Source organism: Mya arenaria, chromosome 13, assembly GCF_026914265.1.
Source record: "Mya arenaria isolate MELC-2E11 chromosome 13, ASM2691426v1".
Lineage (NCBI taxonomy): Eukaryota > Metazoa > Mollusca > Bivalvia > Myida > Myidae > Mya > Mya arenaria.
In genome coordinates this window covers 46,897,392-46,924,574 of record NC_069134.1, presented here as the reverse complement: position 1 = coordinate 46,924,574, position 27,183 = coordinate 46,897,392, and the positions used below count along the sequence as shown (strand labels likewise).

The 27,183-nt window shown below is 34.5% G+C and overlaps 1 protein-coding gene across 3 annotated transcripts in view; it reads right to left on the bottom strand.

The window, feature by feature from the left end:
• LOC128213430 (histone H2A deubiquitinase MYSM1-like) overlaps positions 1-25,048 on the bottom strand; it is a 67,418-nt gene extending 42,370 nt beyond the window's left edge. For all 3 annotated transcript variants that reach the window (XM_052919116.1, XM_052919118.1, XM_052919117.1), the window contains exons 1-4: positions 24,969-25,048; positions 4,039-4,203; positions 1,578-2,004; positions 10-108 (exon numbers count right to left, since the gene is read on the bottom strand). In XM_052919116.1, coding sequence (XP_052775076.1) covers positions 10-108; positions 1,578-2,004; positions 4,039-4,203; positions 24,969-25,024 — 747 coding nt within the window. In that variant the 5' untranslated portion in view covers positions 25,025-25,048. The remainder of the gene's footprint in view (positions 1-9; positions 109-1,577; positions 2,005-4,038; positions 4,204-24,968) is intronic.
• Between the last annotated feature and the right edge of the window lie 2,135 nt (positions 25,049-27,183).

Sequence of the window (27,183 nt, the reverse complement as noted above, 5' to 3'; positions counted from 1 at the left end):
AGTACATACCATTGCCTTTATCTGCTGATATGCAAAACTTTTTGTCTGTCTGTATGTTTTAGTGGGAATCATTTCTGCAACTTTTAACCATCTTTTCCCATACATTTCCTAGAAATAAATTAAGATAATAACATAATGCATTTAAAATATATAGGTGTAGATCCGAATCATAATGAACTTTTGTCAGTGATCCATTGTGTTGCATATACAAAATCCTATACATGTACACACTATTTTTCCCGGGGACTGATTATTCTATTAAATAGGGATAAGATGATACAGAAACATTCAATCATTTGAACAGTTCTTTAAAATTCAATTTTCATTATGTACAAGTGACTAAACTGATATTGACGATCAAAACAATTGATTGGTAACTGACAAAGACAGTGAATTGTAACTATGACATTGGGAGCACCACTAATGGAAATGGGAGTTGTTGTGACAGGCTGACAGCCACAGCACTTGAAACAATTAAGGACATGACAGCAACTAACAGGGAAAACAGGTAGTAAGTTTACTTCAACAGAAGTAGTAACAGCAACAATGAGAAAGGTAACAATGGCTTCAGGGGTATAAACAATGGCAACAGTACACAAAACTGTGAGGTAAATGAAAAAGATGCAGACAGAGGATGCTTAAGTCAATGGCAGTTGAAATAAACAACAAAGGGAGCAGATATTTGACAATGGCACAGCTAGAAACTTGAAACAATGCCAATTAGATGTAAGTGGTTAAAGGGACTGCAGGGGGTAAGCAATGCTCAAAGAAATGTAAAAAGCAACAGTTTTCTCCTAGTACTCTGGTTGCCTCCACAACAAAAGACCATTATAACTCTCACGCAAAATTGTGCCAACGAGGGCGACTTAATTAGCATAAGTTAACATAAATTTCTTTACAATCGCAATGGGAGGTTAGCAACAGCAAAACTTCAACCAAATTTTGTTATTCCAATGGGGCACAATCATTTTTTCCCAGCTTACTTTTGTTTTGGATAAGAGCAGTCATAGACTGCCATATCCCTTGACGAATTAAGAACAGTGTCAATTTCGCCTTTTATAAAGGATAACAATGAAAATTAATGAAGGGCAATAACTATAAAGAACTGCATCCAGAGTTATGGTTTTTATGCACTGCAATTCTCTTAAAAGAGATCTATCTGTATATGTCATTTTAAGTAAATACCTCAACATTTTTCTCCAGGCAAACAATAACTATGAAAATTAACAAAGGGCAATAACTAAAAAAATACTGCAGCTAGTGTTATGGTTCCTGCACACTGCGCTCCAGACAAAAATAAGTTAAAAATTAACAATGAGAAATACCAAAGAATCTATCAGTGCATATACCGGCATGCAGCATTCCATAATGATAAACCTCTAATTGTAACCTTGACCTTTGGGGTAGGGTCTAGCACGCATGCACATGATAGTGACTTCCACAGAGACATTAACCAAGCTGTAATAGAGACAATGATGCGAGAGTGCGTGCTGATTCCTTTGAATAGTCAAGCTAATAACTGCTTTTTCTGAAAATTGGTACACTACAATAAAATCTACATAATTATGACTCCATACCATTCCATCTATAAACAGCCTTTTTTCATCTTCTGTCCATTTCATCCCGCGGATTTTGTCTATTTTGTCTGACCCTGCTTCAGTTTGTAGGTCCATCTGTGATGGTCCTGCATCAGTCTGTGATGGTCCTGTGTCCATCTGTGATGTTCTGATGTACATCTGATTTGATTCTAATGACGATATCACAACCTCCTGATTAGCCTCTGGTACTGCTAGGGGCAGTAACTCTGTTTTAGGTACTGCCAGGGGCAACAACTCTGATTTAGGTAGTGCCAGGGGCTGTAACTCTGATTTCATGTCTGGCTGTTCAGGTAAGGATGGTGTTACAGTCGCTTCAATCACCTTGCTGGAATTTGCTTCGTTAACAGACATTTCTTTAATCAGTTGCTGTTGTTTTCTTTTAGGCATTTTTCCACATGTGTAATATCTGGTATATGTTAAGGATCATCACCTAGTGCAGTGTTTGACACTTACAGTGTACTGACACTCCAAGGAAACCAAATTTCATGAAGGGCACCAGGGGCCATACTCATAAAGCATCTTAGTGAAAATGTTCAACTTACAACATCTGCATACTAGATTTTAATCTCTCATGCATGCAAAATAATGATGAAATTTCCAAAACATACAAACAGGACTTGTACTTGTGTACTTGTAGCATTTCATCCATATAATTATGATCTTAAGTGTTTTGTGCTTAAAGCATTTCAAATCAACATTTATAAGAAACTAAACTGTATTATTCAAACTTCTATGCCATACTTCATGTAAAATTTATTGTTAACCAGGCATATAAAAGCCCTTACTTAAACACATAAAACAAAGATATATTTTCAATGAGACACCTGACATCAAGGTCGGACACTTGATTTTAACTGGTTGTACATTCAAGTTTTTCCTTCATTTATCTTGTTTCAATCTATGCTTGGAGGCATCTTTGACATTATCTATTGGAAAATTTTGTTGCCTAAAACTATACCCAAGGAAGTGAAAAGGCCAAATTTTTGGCAACTTTTACCAATTTTATTTTCGTAAATACATAATAGTTTGCTCTGGTGAAACTAAAGCTATCATAGAATGTGATAACTACCCCCTCACTCTCAAGTTTCAAAATACTGCCTGGATAGCTACCGACAAACAGACAGAAAATTTACCTATAAATGTAGGCACAGACTTACCTGACATTGTGTTAGTGTTCAGATAAGCTATATAATCTTAGCTGGGTGTTTAATTAACATTACATGGAAGTTAGATTTGACAGACTTGTTTAAGTCTATTTTAGCGGCCGTTACATTTGACATTCTCAATATGCATGCATGTACATATGTAATCACTGAATATCAATTGCCTTTGTTCTTTAAACTCTTAAACTACAAAATATTCTGCAAGGGAAATTTATTTCAATAAGATTGCTAGTAACTTGTGAAAAAATTTAATGACAAAAATTTGATCGAATGTTACTAATTTTTTTCAAGTCAACTGTCACTTCCACTCATAGATAAAATTGTCAAACTGTAACGGGCACATTTAAAGTAATTTTGTGGTATTGCACCACAGGATATATCAAATAGATTTTACCAGAAAACTTTTACTGAAAATATATTGCGTGACAAATCATCAACCTTATAAAAGGCTTAATGTCCTAAACACAGCAGCAAATAATTTGGCAGTTTAAAGGTATGTCCAAAACGAACGTGACAACAGTAAAATGACAGACATGAAAGCTCCCCTTGCTGTCCTCCATGCTTGCCATTTTGCGCAAAATTGAAGTTTTACACAAACAGTGTTCATTAACTGAACAAAGACTGGAAAACTATGCTCATACTTTGTTCTAGTATATGGCGAACAAGGGTCTGAACTGAGGTTACAAAATTGACAGACATATGACATCTTCATAATAAAATGGTCATACTTTTAAAGCCTGCAAATTAATCATTATGATGATGTTTCAAACAACTAGTTTAACATTTTTCCCAGAAAAAGATAACACAAACTGTCCAATATTGCACTTACAGGCCCTTATTTCGAAGCAGTTAAATACTATGGTTTTGACAGACAGCCTTGCATAAGCCTCACAACGAAACTTTCTGTTCTAGTTTAAATCCTTGAACATATAATAATTACTCAATATAAAGTAGAAAAGTTATTTTGGTTGTCAAATAGTATCAAAACTTGCAATTCTTCAAAGTGGTTGTGATCTCACCTATTTTGACAGACAACATCCAACATATCTTTATAAGAGGCCAAAAACAATGATTTTTCATACCAAAATCAAAACTGTGTCAAATTTATCAACACCTTGAACTAAATTGTGTTATGGCTATCTCATAACATTTACATTATGTTCGATTTGGTCGGACAGATTTGGAAAAAAACCTGGGCCAAAAAATCAAATCGGAACCCTTATAACTTCTATATTGTTAATAATAAATATTTCATATATAAAGGTTTAAAAGGACACTGTTCCTCAAGCAGCATTTTTTCAATGGTAGCCTTGGACTTCTCATCCATGCATGCGTCCATCGGCCAGCACTGGTCCAGCATCCAGGGAGGGTGGGTAAACTCGGGGAGAAGGTTCGCACTCTGGGAAGGAAGCTCATTGGCATCATACATACCATCATCCGCCCTGACAGGAAACAATTAAGCATGATCATTAAGTGAGTAATTAGATTGATAATACAACACAATAAAAAGAACTTGTCTAAAGTAAACACTGTAAAGTAAAAGTAAAGTGTTTGTTTATATAATTGTCACTCATATATATATATCAGTTACGTTGTTGACTTGTTGAAATCCATTTGTGTTTATTGCAATTAAAATAATTATTTAATACACAATATAAATAGCAATGTTATGGTAAGAATTTGGGACTTGCTGATTAGATTGGACTTAAAAACAAACACAAACTTAGTTTCTACCCTATACCTAGCAGTTTTGCGTTAAGATCAAACTCCCGGGGCGCTTGTATTTTGACATGTGAAAATTTTCCAATAGCGAGAAATAGTTCAGCTATGATCAGATTCCTGGATGCTTGCATTTTCTTGACCAGTTAGCCGTGCCAAACATGGGTATTACGTTAGTTTCAATGACACAGTACAAGGGCAGTAATTTCAGGTGCGTTCAGGTTTCCTGGGATGAAAAACGTCCTTGATTCGGTGAGTATAAACATGGATTTCTATATGTTACAGCTACATTTAAGACGTTAAATTGTTGACCGTTTTTTGAAGGTTTTCTCCCTTTTTATTCTGATTGCCAAATTTAAACATATTGCTTGAAGGCATCCACAAAGTACTCTGTAAGGTAATTGTTTTTTCCTTTTTATTGTTAAAAATTTTATTTGATTTTATATAGACCATAATTTTACCATTTATTTTATTTAGTGATTAGTCTACATCAACTCAGTTGATCAACACGTAGCAATAGAATGCAACTATTTTTTATATACTTTTAATATCTTCTTTATTCATTTTATCATCAATTTCAGTTAAAAATGTCAGTTACCCCAGTCTGTCGTCAATGTGGGGAACAGTACGCCAACACAAAAAGAGACATGCTGGGAAAGGACTCTATAATTGTGATTTATGCAGGCAGGGAAATGCATCACGTTCATCCCATGCATTACACATGCAGCAAAGCATCATACAGACACTAATGCATGATGTGTGTGAAAGATGTGGAAAGTCTCTTTTCATGCTTGTGTTGTGTTGAAATACTTTTCCCCACAGTAACGACAGACTGAGATTTTTGACATTTTGAACTGAAATTGATGATGAAATTACAATCTTTAGAAAATCTTATTAAATGTATATTAAAAAAGTTTTATTCTAATATTCTATTGCTAGGTGTTGATCAATCTAGTTGCAGAAGACTAAACCTTTATCACTAATGGTAAAATCGTGGAGTATTTAAAATTGCCTTTTTAAAACTAAAACAATCAAAAGGAAACAACACCTTTTAATTGCTATTTAAGTGTGCCATAGATTTACCAGATTTAGGATGAGCCTAGATTCTAAAAATGTACCAAACGAACCCATAAGCATTTTCTTAAATGTGCCAATTTATCTCGAAAAAAAGGCGACCTGCACTCAAAAAAGAATAACAATATCTTTTATTGACCAAAACAAGATATCAGTTGATATTTGCAAGAAAGAGAATGGTATAAAATCGTAGTTTTGAAATATAAAGTGCATTGAGCGAGTCGGTAAGCCTAGTAAGAACATGCATTGTTTTCAAGAGATGTTTTAATAAGACATGATTTTAATCTAAAACAAGCGTCATCGTATACAAGCAATTGCTCTTCATTCGGTGCACAAGGTCGTTTCTAATAAATAGCATTGGAACATATAGAAAAAAATGTTTATACTCACCAAATCTTGGACGTTTTTCATTCAAAACACTGAACCAGGAAACCTGGACGCACCTAACATTACTGCCCTTGGATGTTGTTTTAGTAGCTTATTGTTATCAGATAAATCATTTAGCTGATAACAATAAGCTACTAAAACAACTCTAAAATGACTCTCTTTATGACCAATCAATAACTGATTTAAGCCAGGTGCTATTTCCCTGCAACTTCAGTTCTTTCATACAAATCAGGGATCAGGGTGTCACTAAAGTATGTTTTCTTGGGAGATTATACCGTAGATCCAAAGTTTGGATGAGGCTGCGAATCCCTTATTAGTATCCACACTGAATGGCCGGAGATCTGTTAAAATCAAATCTGCAACCTTTCTGTGATGGCACTCGCCCTATCTGAGTTAAACTTGTATAACTGTGACCTCTACAACATTTCATCTACCTTAGGCCAGAGTTTTTTATTTTTCGTTTTATGGGAAAATTTTCAGAAGTAAGCGCCAGGAGAAGGGAATAAAATTAAGAAAAAGATGTCAAAAAATGAGTGTCGAGAAAAATAAATAAAAATAAGATGGATTTTTCATATTTTTTTCTTTTTTTTCCGAAACATTTAAAGAATGTATGTTTTGAAGTTGTGCACACTTGTTTCGTACTCCATACTGCCTGTTGTATAATAGATCTGTATAATAAAGTCAAAACAAGATGTCATTTTCACAAGTAGCCACAATAATGCACCAGTCAATTGTAACCAGCCCCCCCCCCACCCCCAGGTCTGGAGAATAGCGGGGACTTTGACTTTCAGTCCAGCCAATCCTTGGTAAAACCCCGCCATGCGTAGAGACAAACTTCAGTCTACTGGTCAAATCCACGCCCTGCACCCCGAGGTAAGGCCCATTCCCCACTATTTAAGGCACAAAAACAAAACCGCCACATTCACTCAGCTGACTGCGTGGCCACCTGGAAGGTAAATATACGGCTCATTTCTCTCGTTTTCCCCTTTATACCCCCGGACTTGGGGGCCGTGGTTACAATTGGCTGGTGCATAATCTGGTGCATAATGCACGATTAAGGAACCTTTTTTAACATTAATTTTGGATATTCATTTTACTCCCTAAACACCATAAGTCAACTGATTCACACCAATGTAAATATATTCTTTAACTGTAACTCCACAGTATTTAACACTGCACTTTTAAATAAAAATTAGTAAAATTACACATAAATTATTATATATGCATGATTTTAATGAGCATTAATACTTTTGCAGTGCTTTTTATAGTCACTGAAACTGCACTGGCAAAACATAAGTCATCTGGCACATTGTTTGTGTCTAAAATGTTGATTAATATCATTTTGGGTACATAATTAAATTGAGATAACAACACATCTGAAGAAATTCAATGTCTTTGATATACAAGAAAAGAAACCAGGTATGTAACTCAAACTTACCAGATTTCACAGTAGAGTTCAATTTTGTTAGTTTTTTAATCAACATACAAACAATCCATTTTAAAATGGGTGACATGAAAAGAGGAGTCAATGCCCATTAAAATGGTATGCGATATGTTGGTATAACTTTATTGCCTTTAGACAAACAAGCCAAATCCAATGTCACATTCTCGTCTTTTTCTGTAGTAGCATGAACCATTGATTTTTTAAATATTGCAATATTTTAATGAAATTTTGCACACCTATTATTCAATTTAAGAGAAGTTCAGAACAGTTTAATTTTTCAAATTTGACCAAAAAATGATTTTTTAATAATTTTTTGAAAATCGTTACCAACACTCTAATAAAAAAGCCTTATTTTTCAACCCTGGTAAATTGGCCTAAAACAGCTATAAGATGTTGTTTAAGGCCCGGTCACACCGCCCGAACTTTGTTGGAGAATTCCTTGAACGGTAGGGAGAGAGGACCGAATTTCGACAACGCTCGTCACCGTGCACAAAATGGGAAAAAAATCGAATACAAGGGCGTTGCCTTAGCGGTGAACCGCTGAAGCCGGCGTTGCTATAGCGTTGGCTTAACGGTAGCGAGCGTTGGTTTATTCTGGTCCCGCTCCGACTCCTCCATACCAACGCCAAACCAAAGTTCATCACCGCAATGGATCGCTGCTTCAACACCGACACCGTTCCAGCAATCCCGTGTCCGCTCGTAAAACGCTTACAACCGCTCCACCAAAGTTTGTGCAACGTTTAATCACCGCCCGGGCAAAGCTGGCGAAGCAGCGGTGGTCCAGCGTTCAAGATTTCTGCGTTGACCTAGCGGACCCAAGCGTCCACGAACTTGCGTCTAGCGGTGCCAAACTTTGACTGGGCGTTGTTGGAACGGTGGTGAACTTTGCCGGAGCGGAAAATTGCCCGCTCCTCACCGCTCGCAATATTTTGTGCAGCTCAAAACTTTCGGAGCGGTCACCGCTCCAGGAACGCTCCAGCAAAGTTCTTGCGGTGTGACCGGGCCTTTACCAGCTGTAAAACTGTTTTCTGTAACTCTTTTATGTAATCATGGTAGTATAGATTCTATTAAACTATCTTTGGAAAAAAACAATTGGAAGATATTTGTCTATGAAAAGCATTAAATGATACATTTTATATATAGAATATTGGTGAATTGTCAACTTGGAAATGAAAGTTACATGTAATTGCAGCTTGCAGGGACTTTGCACTTTTCAATTTTGATCTTAAATGTTACTATATCTTTAACAAGAGAGAAACAAACAAACAAAAGTATTTGAATCACATAATTAATTAATTTTCTGCTTGAAGTATGAATATAAAATGATATATGTCATTTTGAAATCTTAGCCACAATATTAGTACATGTATTACTTTACCAACCCAAAACTTCCTTTAAATACATTAAATGTTGATACCAGAATGATGCAATGAATAACACTTGTTGAAAGTTAAAGCATTAATGTTTAAGTTCCATTAATCTAAAATATTACCATATCAAATTTTATTTTACTGAATTAAAATACCTGTTCTTTTACAAAAAAATCATTATCCATAAACTAAAAACGTCATACATAATTATAGTTTTAATATAAAGCTTTTCATTATTTCCCTTACAATTTATTACAAAAATTAAAACAGTATCAAATTCAATCAAAATTAAGTAGATGAATTCAAACACATCCCTTTAAGCAAACTTTTAAATATTCGTCCGAAATATATACACACTTGAATTTTCAGGTTTTATTGATATTGAGCATTTCTGCAGTAAAGAAACCAAAACACGAAAGACCATTGATGCAAAGAAACAAAGGGCGCCGTTTAATAGTTTATGCATTTGTTATATGTTGAAAAACAAGGAATGTCAAGGCCAACAAGCATATTACAATGCATCGAACCGCATCCATGAAATTCTCAAAATATTTGTAGTATTTTGCTTAACAACATAGGCTAAAGCATTGAAATTGAAGAGTTTCAAGTTGAACATTTCATTAGGGGTGTGGTACATTAATGAACACAACAGAATTAGGGTGCTTGTGCACTGTACTTTTTGTCATTGTCGCCTATCCATAAACCAAGTTTTATTTCAATATCATGAGTATTTTGAAAGTAATGCTCTGGTCAAGAAAAAGAGGCAAAGGGCAATAATTCTGTAATTAGCTGAAATACAGCTATAGTCATTGTGCACTGCACTTCCTCTTGTGCTTTACCATTGAATAATGTTTAATGAAATTCCAAAAAGTAGTTTTCTTGTTATGCTACGGACAGGAAAAGGAACAAAGGGAATAATTCTTGCAATTCGCTGAAATAGAGTTACCGTATTGTTCTTGTACACTGCAGTTCTAATCATTAAGGGGGAGGGGGCAAAGTCACCATGCTGGAATGACAACTTGAAGGGAAGAATAAGTTTCCTGATTATATGGGGAATTCATCATGAAGAAGTGACATGAAATAACAATTTTTGTAGTACTTTAATAAACATTATCATTTCGTGTGAAAGTTACAAACATAAATAGAACAAAATTATTGAACTGTTATATAAAAAGAGAACATTGTTTACTAGATGAAATGCTTTTATGACATAACATGCCTTGTTTTTAGCTGTTTAATAATACTAAAATGTATGAAATTGGACAAATTGCATAAAAACTGGTCAATGGAGTTGTAATGTTAACTTCTCCATTTACATGGTAAAGAAGAGTTGAAAATGGATGTTTTTAGTTTATGGTGATATTAACACAAAAATAGCATGTGTCTTATAGGACAATGGCAATTTTTTCAAATATGATAAAAATAATGCATACAAACTGAATATGTATCAGACTATGCATGAAAGAAATAATACTGTTTCTATTTTTCACAAAGGTTTTGAAATACAACAATGCACATATAAGCATAAATAGGCCAAATATGCACAAAATAATATTAAACATTGTGTGAAAGTGATACTGAACACTTAAAATAATTTCTTTGTGCATTAAATGAATATATACCAGAAAAGCAATACTAAATAAAGTCCAAAATGTATAATAACATGAAGAACACCCCTTTATGAATATCTTCATAACAAATCAGAGTACATGTAAACAATAATCATTTATATAATTAGTATCATGTGTCTACTTTAAAGTGTGTTTTCATTTGCATTAAATTAATATATACCAGAAAAGCAATTATAAAAATCCTTAAATGTATAAGAAACTGAAGACAACAAAGAATAACACCCATTTATGAATATCTCCAAAACAAATCAGAGGTCACCTAAACAATAATCATTCATACAATTAGTATCAAATGTGTCTAGTTTTTGTGTGTCTGTTCATTATCTTTAAATGAGCATCTTTAAAAGTGAAACTCTTATTTGAAATCAATACATATAACAGGGCTTCCATTAAGAATTTGAAACTAGAAGAATAAACTTCCTGTCCATCAATTTTGGAAGTTTTACACTGAAATGTGGAAGTTAAAATCTCCCGAATACAATATCTTTTTCCACTATTTTTCAATTAGAATGTTAAAAATCAAGTAATTTGTAACTTTAACTTGCCAAATTCAAAGACTTATATTGTAATAAATCATTTTATCTTAAGACTGATTGAAATTGTGACCATAAAAGTAATATTGACACAAGGTTTGAATATTTTGAACTTCCAAGCTTTCTACTTTGGTGGTTTTCTTCAAAATTATGGAAGTTTTTGTACTTCCTAGAAATCAATTTTAAAAGTTTTAACCCATCTCTAAGGAGTAATATACTTCCAAACTTCCTTTAATGGAAGCCCTGCATATAATTGTATTTATAACACACATCAAATTGACTGATAAAACAATAACTACTTACTAAATAATGCATTTACTGAAATATTGTTTACTGATTTATAACAAGCTTGTGACCCTGTTTATAATAGCAGAAAGCATGACAAATATTAAATGATTGGTGATTGCTAAAAGATTTACTGTGGTCTGCTATAGTATCACAAGGCAGAAATACAATGTTTTATGTTCATTCTTATTAGCAAATTGAACTCAAAATCCTTCATTAGAAACATTGTTGTTGACATCTATCAACCCATTTTGAAAAATCAAAACAATAATATTAATTGTGATAAGTCTTGTTTGGGAGTAAGAGTGCATCTTTAAAAATAGTGTGTGTTTTTTTCACTTTATATGAAATATGTACCAATTCAATATGACAAATGAGACAAAAAAGTTTTTTCCCTCAGATTTTGATGCAAAAAAATGCCTGCGTATAATACCCAGTAACAATTTTTTGAACTTTTTTTCTGAGGTCAATTTCAAGCCGAGAGTTTGTTTAGATTTATGTAGAAAGGGATGTTACTCGCGTCATATTGATCGAGTATATACGGGTTAAAACGGCAGTTGAAGATCGGGATACGGTATATCGTAAGACATTTATAATTTCAACAAAAATATTTTTCGATTAAAGTTACCGTAATTCACCTAAGAGTTCGGACACTCTAAATATTTGGACACCCATAATTATTTCCCAAAATATTTTATTTTGCGTACCTAATTTTCGGACATCAATCATAACTTTCATAGTTACCAAGTTTCACAGACGAAGATTATTGATTTTTATCTTTTCAATGCCTGGCTAGATTACCTAACCGTATCCACCACTGTGACAATTTAATTAGTTACTACCCATCCTAAACAATTTATTGCCTGTTGAAAAGGAAGTGTGATATATTTATTTGAGGATTAAACAAACAACAAGGGCAATCAAGGGATTAAGAAAACATAGACAAGACATGTTTGTAAAACGATCTACAAATAAACTTTCAAACTTGTACCACACTTAAAGACTGTAAGAATCAATAATCGTACAGTTATACATTAATCCTGCATAGCAATGTCCATGCTCTCCACAAGATCCTCGTGGGTATAACTGTAAGTTATGTGACGTCACACAGTTCAGTGCATGTATAAAATGGTGTTTTAATTAACTTGATGAAGGATTTACACTTATAGGCGTAATAAATAAGTTTATGACCATTGATTACTACGGATAAATTAATAAGTGGTAAAAAGCAAACATGAAGAAAAAAGGCAGGTTAAACAAACATGTAAATGAAATGTAAAAATGATAATTTTCTATGTATTCGGAGAGCGAAAAAATAATTAATTTATGGTGTCCGAACTCTTGTGAATTACGGTATTCAATATTATTTTGAATAATAAATTGAATTAAACAATAATCAAACTTACATATAAAAAAGCAATGTTGGGCACTGTCAAAATATTTTTTGCATAACATAACTTTTCATTCTCGACAGTATGGTTGTATGGTTTTAAAGATAACCATCGCCATTTTCACGATTTTTTTTTTTTTTGTCACTGTCAACAAACATGGTGGCTGAAAATGCCGGACGATTTTGACATTTTTTCTATGCGTCTTTTAACCAAAAACATAGATTAAAAGTTTTTTTCTCGGACTTTTCACAGATGTTTTTCCCTGCGTCTAATACCTCCATGAAATAAACACAACAGTTTCTGGTGAAATAAACTTCAGTTAACAGAAAACATAAGATCAACCGAACAGCATTATTGATACACATGCAAAAAAATCATTTTGATTGATCTTGTGAGTCTTCTGAACAGAGCAGTATTTCGATGTTTGAAAATATAAAGCAGTTTTATGAATTCATAAAAAATAATTAATAATAAGACAACCTGCTGAAATCATTTTAAATATTTTCTATGATGACTAATGAACAATTTAAAAGACAATTTATGATAGTTTACCGTTCAATTTTGAAGAAAATATACATAATGTCATGTAACCATACATTTTTATAGCTAATAAAATGCTTAAAAATCAACCCTTTTCTTGTAATAATTGATAAAGCTTTATTGGACTTATTCATAAAATGTAATCATTCAAATAAATGAATTTTACGTATGATACTAACTCAGAATTCAGATTTAAAAACAATGAATGTCCTTTCAAATTAAAATATGTAAAGAAACAAGAACACTATGTGCATGTAGGCGGTAATGCCCCTCCAAAAATGTCAGAGTGAAAGTTCTCAACTTATTTGTCTTTTTAATATTATAACATGTAAACAGTCTCTGTAGGTAATCGATGTCTATTTGCTTTATTTTGTCAATGGTATTCTTACATTTAGAATTTTTCACAATAAGTCTTCACTCTTCAACATTTGATGTTTGGTCTGTTCCCATGCGTTTGTACTTGTAGTGTGTGCACAGATGATAATTACTCAATACTGAGTCAATGCTGATTTGGTTTTTATGCCCCTTCAGGTTCTTTACCCATCTAGAATTTTTAGTGCTGTAAAGGAAAAAAAATGTACTTTAAAAGCCTTTCTAACTTATTAGTATAGATAATAATACTGCCATACATATACAAAATAAAATATAAACAGTTTAATATTTCTCGACATTATTTAAAAAAACAACAAGCTGATACATACATGTAGATAATATATAAAGACAAGAGGCCCAAAAGGGCCTATGCTCTACTGGCATGGCTTTTGTGGTCATATCAATCCAGAGCATGTATGTATGGGTAAAAGGCAACAGACATATACTTTATGTTTTGTGTTTGGGTTACCTGAAAACGTAGCACGTTCAACATCTGAGCCCAGAAAGTATTGTAAGCAGATTAGTTGCATGAACTATTTTAATATGTGCCAAGTAAAAGTCATCTGACAAAAAAAAATGCTTTCAAAACTGTTCTCATAGTAAAAATTTCTGTAGTTTTTAAAGTTAAAAAAAGATGGTCAAAAGGTCAAAGTCAAGGGCATCCTAGGACAACATTGATCAATTTGAACAAATATTCACAATCAATTGTGCTGAGATGGATGCACGAACACACAAAAAGATTTTCAAACCTTTCCAGATTTATGTTTACCAAACCTGTGAACCCTGGGTGTGGCCAGTAATGACACCAGGTGCATAACTTAAACATTCGCAACCAATTTTGTTAAAATGAATGCGCAAACTACAGAACTTAAAGCTAAAAAATGGCCTTTGGGCTTTCAACAAGAACAAGGCAGAGTAATTCACAAAATCAACTGCAGAAGCAAAACGCAAATTGTCTCTCAAAATCCTAGACTTGCAAATTGTCTCCCTTAACTCTAGACTTGAATTTACATGTACATGTAAACTTAGCTAAAAATAGAATTCGCTCATGCAGACCTGGCTAAAAATAGAAAGCATTTCTTTAAAACTTTCATGGCCCATAATCTAGGCATTTATGGGCGGATCTGGATTCGAAAGGAACCCAGCTCTAATGGATATCCAGATACTGTACAAGTTTCATCGAGATACAATCAAAACTGAAGACTGTATAGTGTTCACAAGCAATTGTTTACAGACGCACGACCGCACGGATGCACATACTACGTACACATTACCATCGCATAAGCTCTTCTGGCCTTTGGCCAGTAGAGCTAAAAATTACTAAATTTATCAATTCAATTCATCATCATCATCATCATCATCATCATCATCATCATCATCATCACCACCACCACCACCACCACCACCACCACCACTTGATTATTGAATACAGTGAGTTTATAAAACAACAAACACCAACTCAAATATGTTTTATATGAAATACTCACATCATCTCTATCAGATGTGACTGCCTTGTGGATGACATGGATGTCAAATCTGCAGTCTCAATGATCCAACATAGGCAGGCTTGAATTCTTCATAACCCTAATTTGTTGACTTAGTAATATTCAGTTATTTTCCTACCTGAAAGAAATTAGACTTCTGATTATCAACCGGCAGAAACTACAGCTGTGAAAGACAAATGCACATGTATCAATTATACATTCTGCACTAATATCCGTTTTAGCCAAGAGTACCGGTAAGTTGGTAAGCACAAATGTGTAGTTGTTGTGCATATGGTTGATAATGATTCACAACAGTACGGGGTTTTAACAAGACCTACATCAAGCAAATGAAAGTCGCTAGTGTCAAAGCTGTCGTGGCTTCCAGCCCGAAACCATGTACGTCTTTTCATACAGGTTTATTTTGAAAATATGCAGCTTGTAAACAAATAATGGGTATGTTCATGTATTATGGTTTGTTAAAAATAGGTCACATACCAAAACACATCATTTTTAAACAAAATTTTAAGTCTAATATTTTTCTAAGATAAAACAATCAAATAAAAGATTACATACTCATATCATATACATAAATAATGTGCATTAGTACTTTAAAAATATGAAACATGTACATAATGCACCAGTCAATTGTAACCATGGTCGGGGATAGCCGGGGAAACAGGCTGTGTTTTTACCTTTCAGGTGGCCCTGCAGTGCCGGGTGAATGCGGTGGTTTTGTCTTCGAGCAAAATATAGCGGGGAATATGCCTTACCTAGGCTCTCTGGGGTGCGGGGGCATATGGCAGGGATTTGACCATCAGTTCGTCCTCGCAGGACGAGGATTTTACCTGGGGTTGGCTGGACCGAAAGACAAAGTCCCGGCTATTCCCCTGACCTTGGGGGGGGGGGGGGGGGGCGTGGTTACAATTAATAATGACAATGCATAATGCACCAGTTAATTGTAACCACGCCCCACCACCGCATTCACCCGGCACTGGGGGGACACCTCGAAGGTAAAAACACAGTTTCCCCAGCTATCCCTGGTATACCCCCGACCTGGGGGGGGGGGGGGGGGCGTGGTTACAATTGACTGGTGCATAAGTAGATGTAACATGTATATTTATAATAATATATAATTATAGTACATGTATGTAAAAATATTAACACGCTGTCTTAACATTTAGCAAATAAAAATGATTTAAGAATTCCAAAGATAAATTAAAAAACAAACATTTTTGAACACATCAACGTACAAAACTACTCAAAGATACTTACATACATAGCCCTTTGATACGAATATCCCAGTTCCATGCCGATTGTTGACATTCGTTTTTTCGACAGAAAATCTTCTCTTACGCATATAATTCACTTATAATCCATGTTTTACTGTAATGACTCAAATTGTTAGGTGTATCGTAATCAACTGTCAGTGTGCACTTTTAGTGTTTACTTATTTTAAACGTATATTAATGATAAAATCATCACCCGAGTTTCCAAAAACAGTTATTAAACTTATTTGTCGTTCTTCCGAAATAATGTTTTGAAGATAAATTGAAGACGTTCTTCCGAAATAATGTTTTGAAGATAAATTGAAGACTATCTATTTAACCATAAAAAGCATTTTTAACACCCATGCAATTGCCACCCATTTGCATTTTTTAATCATTATAAAATAACAGTAAAACCCAACTGTCAACCAACTTAAAAACCGCTCCTACCATTAACTAAAATAAATTCCCATTCCATAATAGGCGCGCACTTCACTTATTATACACAAAAATATTTACTAATATGCCTAAAGTCAATGGTTCCTTCTATCCCAATGCATCCAAACAGGTTTATACAATGGTCAAGTTTTAATATTTAACAGCCCATTAATGTGGATTTTTTTGCATTTCTTTAAAGAATGGGTATAAAACTATACTTCTATTTGATTTTTGGGGAGCAGGACTTTTCAATCCCAAGACTTTTCAACCCCTTCTAAAAACGAAGACTTTTCAACCCCATAATCCCATTTTTAACAAAATCTAAAATTTTCAAAAAAAATAATTTTCCAGTATTTTTTGCAATTTTTTATTTGAGAATAGCGTGCACCACAAGATCAAAGTATCAACTTTAACCAACAGTCGTTTGTTTTGCTTCAAACTAATGAACCTTAAAATGGCATAAATGGAACCCACTAAAATCCCTCCATTTTGTTACCAGTTTTTGGACAGTGAAAATAGTGTCAATTTGAGTTGTCCTGCTTGCGGTTCATGCTACAGTCTGTAGTCGGAACCTGTACAGCAAATTCCAATTCTCAGTTTATCCCAGTGTAAACAGGGTTATACACAGAAATATTTAAGTGATTTTATGCTTTCGTATAAAAAAAATACAATTTCCATTCCGAAATATCACAAAATTACAAAAGCACTGATTATAAGGACAACAGTCTTCAAACTAATTCCGTAAAAGGTGGCCATTTTCCTTACAAGCGCTTAGATGATGATAATAAGCAAGTTTCAAGTTTCATTTTCATCATGGCATATAATATGCATGTGATATCACAAAACAATGAAACATATTTCAGTTAACATCATAAGCAGGAAGGTTACACACCACCATTGTCATTTCATCTATAATTCAATGTGAAATGATTATTTTTAGACAACATTTAAAGGCATTTCGAGCGAATGCAGACTATGATAAACATATATATTAGGACAAGCTTTTAATTACCTTTTAAGCCAATAAAAAAGGGGGGTCAAGTTATTCCTCTCAAAAATCTCTCTACTTTCAGGAAAAATGATATTTTTGATTTACAGTGTATTGAGCAAGTGAAAACATGTCTATCAATCATAAAAACATTTTATTGAGAATTTTCCACACGACGGAAGTACATATGACGCAATGGTGACATCATACCGGAAGCGCTGGCTTCCGCCATCTTGGAAATTGTGCGCGATAATTTTTTGTTGTTGTGAAATTAGCAATAACGTATTTTCTCGACTATAAGACGGGGAAATTGGGTCCCGATTTTTACCCCCAAAGTAGGGGTCCCGTCTTATAAGCGAGTCGATAAAATATTAAAAAAAGATTCAAGTCAAAATCAGTAAAATTTTACATAGGGTATTCGTCTATCCAGTATATCGTCTGCTGATACAAGTATGGGGCAATTTAGTAAACAACAACAGGAAATCTCTTCACCGCGCGTGCTCTGACGTCACACAGTGTACCGTTATTTCTGCACCCCATTTTTTCTCATGGCGCGTGTCAGTATAATTATTTTGACAGATATATCAAATCAATAAATTGGAATCTTAATATGATGTAGGTACCTAACTGTCAATTTGATTAAGCAAACAAATGACAATGCGAATATGAATCCTTTATGATCGTTGCCAATCAAGGACAATATTGCCTAAAGCATTATTGCTAAACAAACACCTATTCATGCCTCGGCTTTTCGCAGTTATGTTATTGAAGCCATTTATTTTGCCGAAGAACTTCATTGGTGTCTTCAATAAAAAAAAATCAACTAAAACAAACATACGTTGTTATTGATTAATTATTACAATTCCGATAAGTAACGACCCGTCCTGCAAACTTAAACGCGTAACCATGTACTCATTTTTAACCTACCTCCAAATAGAGAGCTCACAGTTGACCGCCATTTTCTTTGAGTAAAACAAAATCAGTTACCGCGAAATTTGATAATTGTCCGTTGAGCTTGAACATTTTTACACATTAAGAAGAATTTTAGCATTTTAGATTTGCTTAAAAATTGACCCCGTCTTTTAAGCGAGTTGAAACAAAAAGCACCAGATTTCATGGGCAAAGTTAGGGGGCCGTCTTATAAGCGAATCGCCTTATAGTCGAGAAAATACGGTAGGTTAAAAGGTTGGGTATAAAAGACTGGCCGGACCGGACCAAATCCGGACCAATTGAAATCTCCGAACTGTTAGGGAATTCGTTTGTGTTGGTATAAAAGACTGGCCGGACCGGACAAAATTAAAATATGCATTGCTATGTTTTATAGATATTTTATTTATTAAAATTATATTTTATTATGTCTGTCTGTGCGCCTGTACGTGCATATGTATGTGCGACTATATGTGCGTCTGTATGTATGTCTGTCTGTATGTATGTCTGTATGTGCGTCTGTATGTGTGTCCGTATGTATGTCTGTCTGTATATATGTCTGTCTGTATGTATGTCTGTTTGTACAGCTGTCTGTGCGTCTGTATTGTGCGTCTGTATGTACAGGGCTCATCCTACCAGGCGACTTAGGCGATTAAGTCGCCCTGCCCGCGGCTATTTTCTAAGATCAAAGCGAAGTCAACTTCGCCGACTTTTTCAGATATCAATAAACAATATCGCTCTCAAAATATATACCCGACATCGTTTAAAACTATCGCTTGTCATAACAGAGCGACTCCACCTCCCGTCTGTCAGTGCAATTGACAAACAGCCAATCCTGTTAAACCTAGTAAATTTGGTCCATTTACTTCGGCCAATGAGAACGCTTGTTTTATTCAATCGAGGCACGTGTTTGCACCATTGAATTTGTGTACATGCACTACGTCATCGATGTAATAAAATTGTAAGGGATTCACATTTACACTTGCCGTTGTTTGCAAAAGTCAATTAGTGCTAAATAGGATTTATACCTGATGACAATAACGGTTTAAACGATGTGCATTGATGACAAATGAACTTAAATGGGTGTGATTACCGCGAAGTTAGCGAGAAGAAGGGCAAGTGCGAATCACACTTCCAGGTTTTTATTTCAGAAATGCTTTCATTATTATTTATTCTTCGATAGGTTAACATCAATATTCTATATACGAGATATTTTGCATTCTGTTCAATAGTAATCATGCTTTCTTCATTGTTTCTGCGGGATTTCCCAGGCCTGAAACGTTATGATGACGATGTTGAAAGCGATGACATGATCGACAGTCCAAATAAGAAATCATTCAAAAAGTAAAATTATCAAAATAATTTCAGTTGGTACAAACTTTTATATGAAATATTTTGTGTATTTTCAGTCAATCAGCACATTAGGCCGCCTTAGAGAACACAGTTCTGCGGTCCGAGGAGCCAATGAAGAAAATTGTACTGGCCAAACTGTCCCAAGGATGACGAGCTTGGGGTCAAGCTCCTTAAGACTGCCTACAACCTGGCCAAGTGGGAGCTCCCCAAGGAGTAGTTTCACTGATGATATATTGACTAGTTTTGTTTCGTTTTTACAATTGGTGTCATGTTGTTTGATATAAGCTAGTTCTGTTTGTATAAGCTTATTTGATTCATTGATGCAGTATTTAATTCTGATATATTTATGTGTTCATGATAGGTTTGCATGACATAAAATATTTGAAACTTGCATTGTTTTATTTTTTTAAAGATAATTACAACAAATTAATACCAACTAAAAACAACCAGCATGACCATTTTAAAACAAGAACAACACCTATTTGAATGCATAGAAATGTTGTCCAGGACACACCAGAACCCACCATTTGACATTTAAAATCTCACACTAAATTTTATTTTATATTGGAGATTGAAAAACGGGTGGCGGAAAAAATAAAATAAGTAAGGAATTTGAATCTTTTTCTTATTTGGGTTTTGCAATATTTAGGTACGGCGCTCCCGTAAAACGAAAAAATAAAAAACTCTGGCCTTAGGTTGTTCTATCTTAAGCGTAGGGCTTCTCTCTTTCCCCCTTACAATACAGATTTTAGATTTGAGTTTGTCTTTGATATTAAAACTTTGTGGTGTCTCTCTAAATGTGCAAACATGTTTGACGTACCCCAATTGAATTAAAATAACTGCACTTTAGCATCGATTGCAACAGCTGTAATCATCAGGGATTTCTGTTGCATCACATATTCTTCACATCATAAAGGCAAAATGTTCCCATACAACGCTTTTTTCCCTTGGTATTTCGAACGAATTCACTCTCACTCCTATCTTCTGCCATTGTTATGTTATTATTGCGACTACGATGTAATTCAAGGTGTACTGAATTTCGCTACATATTTAAATTCTAATTTAAATATAAAATTGTTGAGGACTAAATTTGATATTGAGTAATAAAGGTGTTGAGTACCATGTATTAAAGTGTGAATATTTTTCCTGACATTATTTCTTTTGTGATACATTTGTAACATTTCAATTGTTTTTCCGCATTCTATATAATATTTTCATTGCATTGTTTATCATCACCATATAAAAGTATGAAGGTAACTCATGTGCCGGATTTTAAAAATCACCGATTTAATCTGCGAAGATATTGTCGGGAAATTATTAGTATAAAATGCAATCTAGTATTTTGGGCAATTTTGATATGCAAATTTTGTAGTGACGTATTGTGCCGCTTTTGTGCAATAAATTTAGAAATACTTTCGGTTATGTGACTTGTTTGTTGTTGCCAAAAATGCATTTTTTAGCAAACTGGAGGTTTAAAATGCAAAAAAGTTTAGAGTAGTTAATTAATTATATGCAGAAAACAGTATGTTTATATAACTTTAAGATACTGGGACTAAAGTCAAATGAGCGAGATATAATAATGCATTTAGAACTGGATCAAAAATGGACATAGACATACAGTTGAACACCATTAACCCGAAATCTTTGGGACCCAAAAAATTATTTCGGAATAGTGATATTTCAGATTAACAATTTTCAGAAAATGACAGCGTTGGCGAATTATAGATGACGTGAAAAACTAAGTCATGAAAATTGCAATGTCGGTTACACGTTACCATAATACATTCGTTTTTAGTAGGGATGCAAACGAATATTCGATCGAACGTTTGGTATTCGAATGTCAAAATTGGTATTCGAATATTCGATGATTTTGTTGAATTAATAAATAAATAAACTTTTTGCCTACTGTGTTCTTTGTCTGTCTTGTTTTGACAACGATTGGCCCCTTATGCCAAAGGTGTGAACTTGATGACACTATACACGCGTCATATTGGATATATCGTCGGGAACTATAAACAGTCCCCGTAATTTTGAATTTACTGGCTGTAAAGACAAGTGACATTAATCAAATTCCAATTATTTTGGGTACATTCAAATGACCATGCTAATTAAGGGTTTAAGAGATCGGCCTGTATACCCATGTGTTATCTTCATTGCTATCAAGCTTGGCAATATTGCTCAAATCGCCCTGATGATATGAAGGACATCTGCTAGTTATGTGCTTAAGCTATTTTCCATGTTTCGATATAACGCTCTTGCCTTGAAAAGTAACTGAATGGTTTAGCATTTAAGAATATAAATTATGTCCTGTATTGTTGTACAATACATAAGTCAAAATCGCCGTTTGGTCATGGTGTCGTTTTCTATAAATATATTTCGTAAACATCAATCCCAGAACGAGGCTGCAAGTCCCATGTTGGCGCATATATTTATTTAACCGGTCAAGTACGAAAATCCCCGATCTTATTTTGCATTGTTAAAAAATATGAACGCACAGGAATTGGAATAATTCGATATTTTTAAAAATGTATCGCTTTTTCTTGGGGTATATACTGAAAATGGGGAATTCAGAGGATAATTTGTGGAACAATAATCGTCCGTCGTGTTTACCGGATACGACAAAGAAGGGTAATAGGGCCCCGACCATTACAATAGTGAATAATAGTTTACTACAATTCTAACAGGTTCATTTTGGTATTCGAATATTAGATCGAAAGAATTACCAAATATTCGAATATCAATTTTGCCATTCGTTTGCATCCCTAGTTTTGAGTGATCTTTCGTATACAAAAATATTTGTTGATTTATTGTTTAATTTCTTTACTTAGGCAACATAAACATTCAAAACAAAGTGACAGCACATGTATGCATTCTGAACATAGCACGAATTGTTGGGTAGCAAGTCGAGTAAGCAATGCGGCAATCGAATCTGATGAGATAGACATTTTCGAACAATATTCAGGTTGTGTTAACAAAAAATTATATACACACTACATCACCAAAAGGAATCGCTCATTATCTGACATCGATGTTTGTAACATGCTCAATGTCATTCTTTAACTGGCGCTACTTGTGCTCCATTGTCACCTTAAGACGAAGCCCGAGTGCATTCGAAGTATGGTGTGAAAACTTATGACATGTTCAAGTTCGAAATAAGAATTGATAAATAGGTGTGAAATACCAAATCCGGGCCGTATTTTTTACTTCGGACTAGCGATTATTTCAGACAAGCCATTTCGGATTAAAGATGAAAAATTTAGTTAAACAAAGGAGTAAAATCGAGACCAAAAAATAATTTCGAAATAGCGATTATTTCGGAAAAATGGTGTTCGGAATAGTGGAGTTCAACTGTATAGTGAATTTGTGTGCTGTTTAAGGATTACCAGTCATATTATGTGCAAGTGAGTCTGAAAAATGTTGAAACAACACAATAAAACTATTGAAAATAAAAGGTAATCAAAAAAATTAAACAAACTTAGATATATGAACAGTAGGAGATTTTTTCGGTTTCCTCAAAGTTTCGCGGTGATTTCACTCCGAGTAACGCAGCATTTGAAATGATATGGTCCACTGATCAACTGGGGATGGTGAATGAGTTAAAATGCCGAGGAAAGCGGATTTAGGTAAATTGGATTTCATGTCCGCGATGATGACAATCCGCCAAGGAAAACTGAAAGTGGTAGTTCCGCGAGGATTGTACTATATCTTGCTTGCAAATTGGTCCATTGTTGATAGAATATATTTAGGATTTTATTTTGTTTGTCCTTTGTAAACGAGATATTGTCATTTTACCTAATATACAGTGGTTTTGAAATGTGCAAACTATTTTGTTTCTCTTAAGAGAAACATAGCTTTTTTTCTAACGTTGTTTAATATTTAGAACACTAGAGGAGCTTTCTCCCAAAAAATGGTGTTGGGGGTAGTAAAGCCTTAGAAATCAGTGTTATCATGCATGCATATAACAAAATACAACATTCAAGAAATTTATTTCATGTTGGATATACATAATAACTGAGTTCGTGGCCTAGTGGTTAAGGCTTCTGCCTACGGAGCGGGAGGTCGTGGGTTCAATCCCTGGCCGCGTCATACTGAAAGACGTTAAAAGCTGATACAAGTAGCTTCCTTCCCTGGCGCTCGGCATTTAAATGGTTGTGCTTGGAAAAGTGGTGTACTCAGTACTGGTTCAACCCAGGAAAGTTGTATCGCTTGTATCGGTGCTTTACACCAAGCACGTTAAAGAACCAAGAGGTCTTTTCGCAAAGAGCTAGGGTATCGCACCCGGATGTCTTGTATCTCACTCAGTTTCTTCAAGTCTTCAAATGACTGGATTTGACTGCGAATTGCTGTCACTTCTATCTCATGTCACTAATGGCATTTAAACACAATTTAAGTCGTGATGGCTTCAAGGCGGGGTAAAGCAATAATGCAGCCAATGAGCGCAGGCAGACCTTAATAAACTCAAATAAACAAACAGGATATACATAAATGACAACTCTAGCTCGAATAGCTATTTCCAACAATATTAAGCATATTGGTCTGACTATAATGCACCAGTCAATTGTAACCACGGCACCCCCAGGTCCGGGGAATAGCGGGGACTTTGACTTTCGATCCAGCCAACCCCGGGTAAAATCTCAGCCCTGCGGAAACGAACTGATGGTTAAATCACCGCCAAATGCCCCCGCACCCAAGGGAGCCTAGGTAAGGCAAATTCTATTTTGCGCGAAGACAAAACCACCGCATTCAACCGGCACTGCGGGGCCACCTGAAAGGTAAAAACACGGCCCATTTCCCCGGCTATCTCCGGACCTGGGGGCCGTATCCCCGGACCTGGGGGGCCGTGGTTACAATTGACTGGTGCATAATATTTAGATTAGAACTATTTATTTAGTGGTACCCGTGTGTTTAGGCTTTCACAAAAACAAAGTTATACAAGTTGAGAACTTGATAACTTTGGATAATTCTTTGCAATTTATAACATCAACCTTACAAAAGCATGAACTCACTGCAGTTTAAACTCGAAGTCTCCCAATACATCCACAACTTCTCCATCGTCAGCCATTGTGATGGAGGCGGGTATGTATAAAATCCGGGCCTATTAGGTCTCTACAGAGGTATAGGTAAGAAAAACACGGCCCTCGGGTCTAATTTTTTCAATTCTTTACCTATTTAATAAATTTTGGTATCGTTGTAAAGAAGAAACAACCAGCTTTCAGAAAATGGTTTTGGTTTTTAATTTCTAGTTTTGCAACAAAAACGATTATCAAAACCAAAACGCAACAGCGGTATCCTGACACCAAGACGGAAAACAGCTTTGTTCATGAAATCTTCTGGAATTAAAGGAGAAAAGGCTAGAAAGCGGCTCTTGTTTGGCAATGTATTGTTGCACGACATGAAAACAGATAAAAGCGATAGAGGCCGAAATACGAGTTTGTATAGTGCAATTGCCGGAGATGTAATAAAAAAGTACAAGTGCATTTTCAAGCTTGCTGCAGAGCTTGATGTAAATATAAACAAATTGCCAGAAGTCATTATGAACGGTGTGAACTTTGCCAAAATAAGACGACGGAGGTTAATACTTAATAGTAATACTTAAGCTACAAGAGAGTGTCACCAAGTTCTTTGAAAGGGAAGACAACTGTAGAATTCAGCCGGGTAAAAGAGATTCGACGAAATGCGAAGAAGGAAAGGTCCAAAGCCGGGTCCTCACTGATTATTTGGCAAACTTACACCAGAAGTATGTAGCCGAACACCCAGATAACAAGTTGTCATTATCAACGTTCTGTGACACACATAGCAATAACGCGCTAAATAGTGCACGTAGGTAAATGCAGGTAATTTGTGATTTATTGGACCCTAAGTGCAATATGTTGTTTATGGACAGTTGTTTATTGACACACCGAAACTCCTATCTGATGGAACGGAGCGCTACCGTAAGAGGGCGTGTCTAAGCCATTAAGGGCAATAAATCTTATGTTTCAAAAGATAATGTGTGAAAGTGATGTTTTAATTTAATTTTTAATTGACGTAAGCAAATACTTCACGAGTATAATTTTTTTTAAGGAACCCACCGGCAATGCAACCGGACTGATCTTTTATCTGTAATAATAGAGTTGTTATAATAAATGCCAATAATGTGTATATTATGTCTCTTAACAGCAATTTGCAGCGCCGAATTTATGAACATTTAATTATAATTTTAAGATATAAACTTAAACATAATATAAACTAAAAACAAGAACACCATGTGAAACCTTGAGCTCTCATCTTTGCATTGACACATTTATCTGATTAATTGGTTTAAAAATATAGTAATCAGATCACAGTGCCGTGTTTTCCACTTAGCCCCGGTGCGACATTTTGTGAATTTCAACGATGAATTCCAGACAAGTTCATTATACTCAAGGTATAAATTTAAAACAAAAAAGCAGCATGTAAAAGCCAATGATTTTCAAAGTTGATTTAGAAATTTTGGAATTATACCACAAAGCCATGTTCGTCAAACCTGTTATCATTTTACGGTATATAGCACGTTTGCAAAGATGAATACAAGGCAAATTTATCATATTTTTTCACAATAGGAAATAAATTACGAAAACATTTTCTGAAAGCTGGTTGTTTCTTATTTGCAACGATACCAAAATTTATTAAATTGATAAAGATTTAAAACACTACGGCCGTGTTTTTTCATACTTTCGCTACTGTGCGATTTTACGCGAATTTCAATGATGACTTTCAGACATTATTTGCGTAGCTTATAAAGGTATGAATTTTCAACCACAAACATTTTCTGAAAGCTGGTTGTTCCTTCTTTACAATAATACCAAAACTTTAAAAAAAGTATCAATAATTATTTGTTAATTATTGATACTTTTTTTTAAAGTTTTGGTATTATTGTAAAGAAGGCCGTGTTTTTCATGCCGTGTTTTTCATACCTGTTTCTCTGTGTGAAAATACGCGATTTTCCACAATGACTTTAAGATAATATTAGCATTATTTTTTAAACTAGTAATTAAGAACCAAAACCATTTTCTGAAAGCTGGTTGTTTCTTCTTTACAACGATACCAAAATTTATTAAATTGGTAAAGAATTTAAAAAGTTAGACCCTAGGGCCGTGTTCTTCTTACCTATACCTCTGTAGAGGTTACACACCACCATTGTTATTCCCTATATAATTCAATGTAAAATTATAATTTTCAGACAACATTTTTAAAGGCATT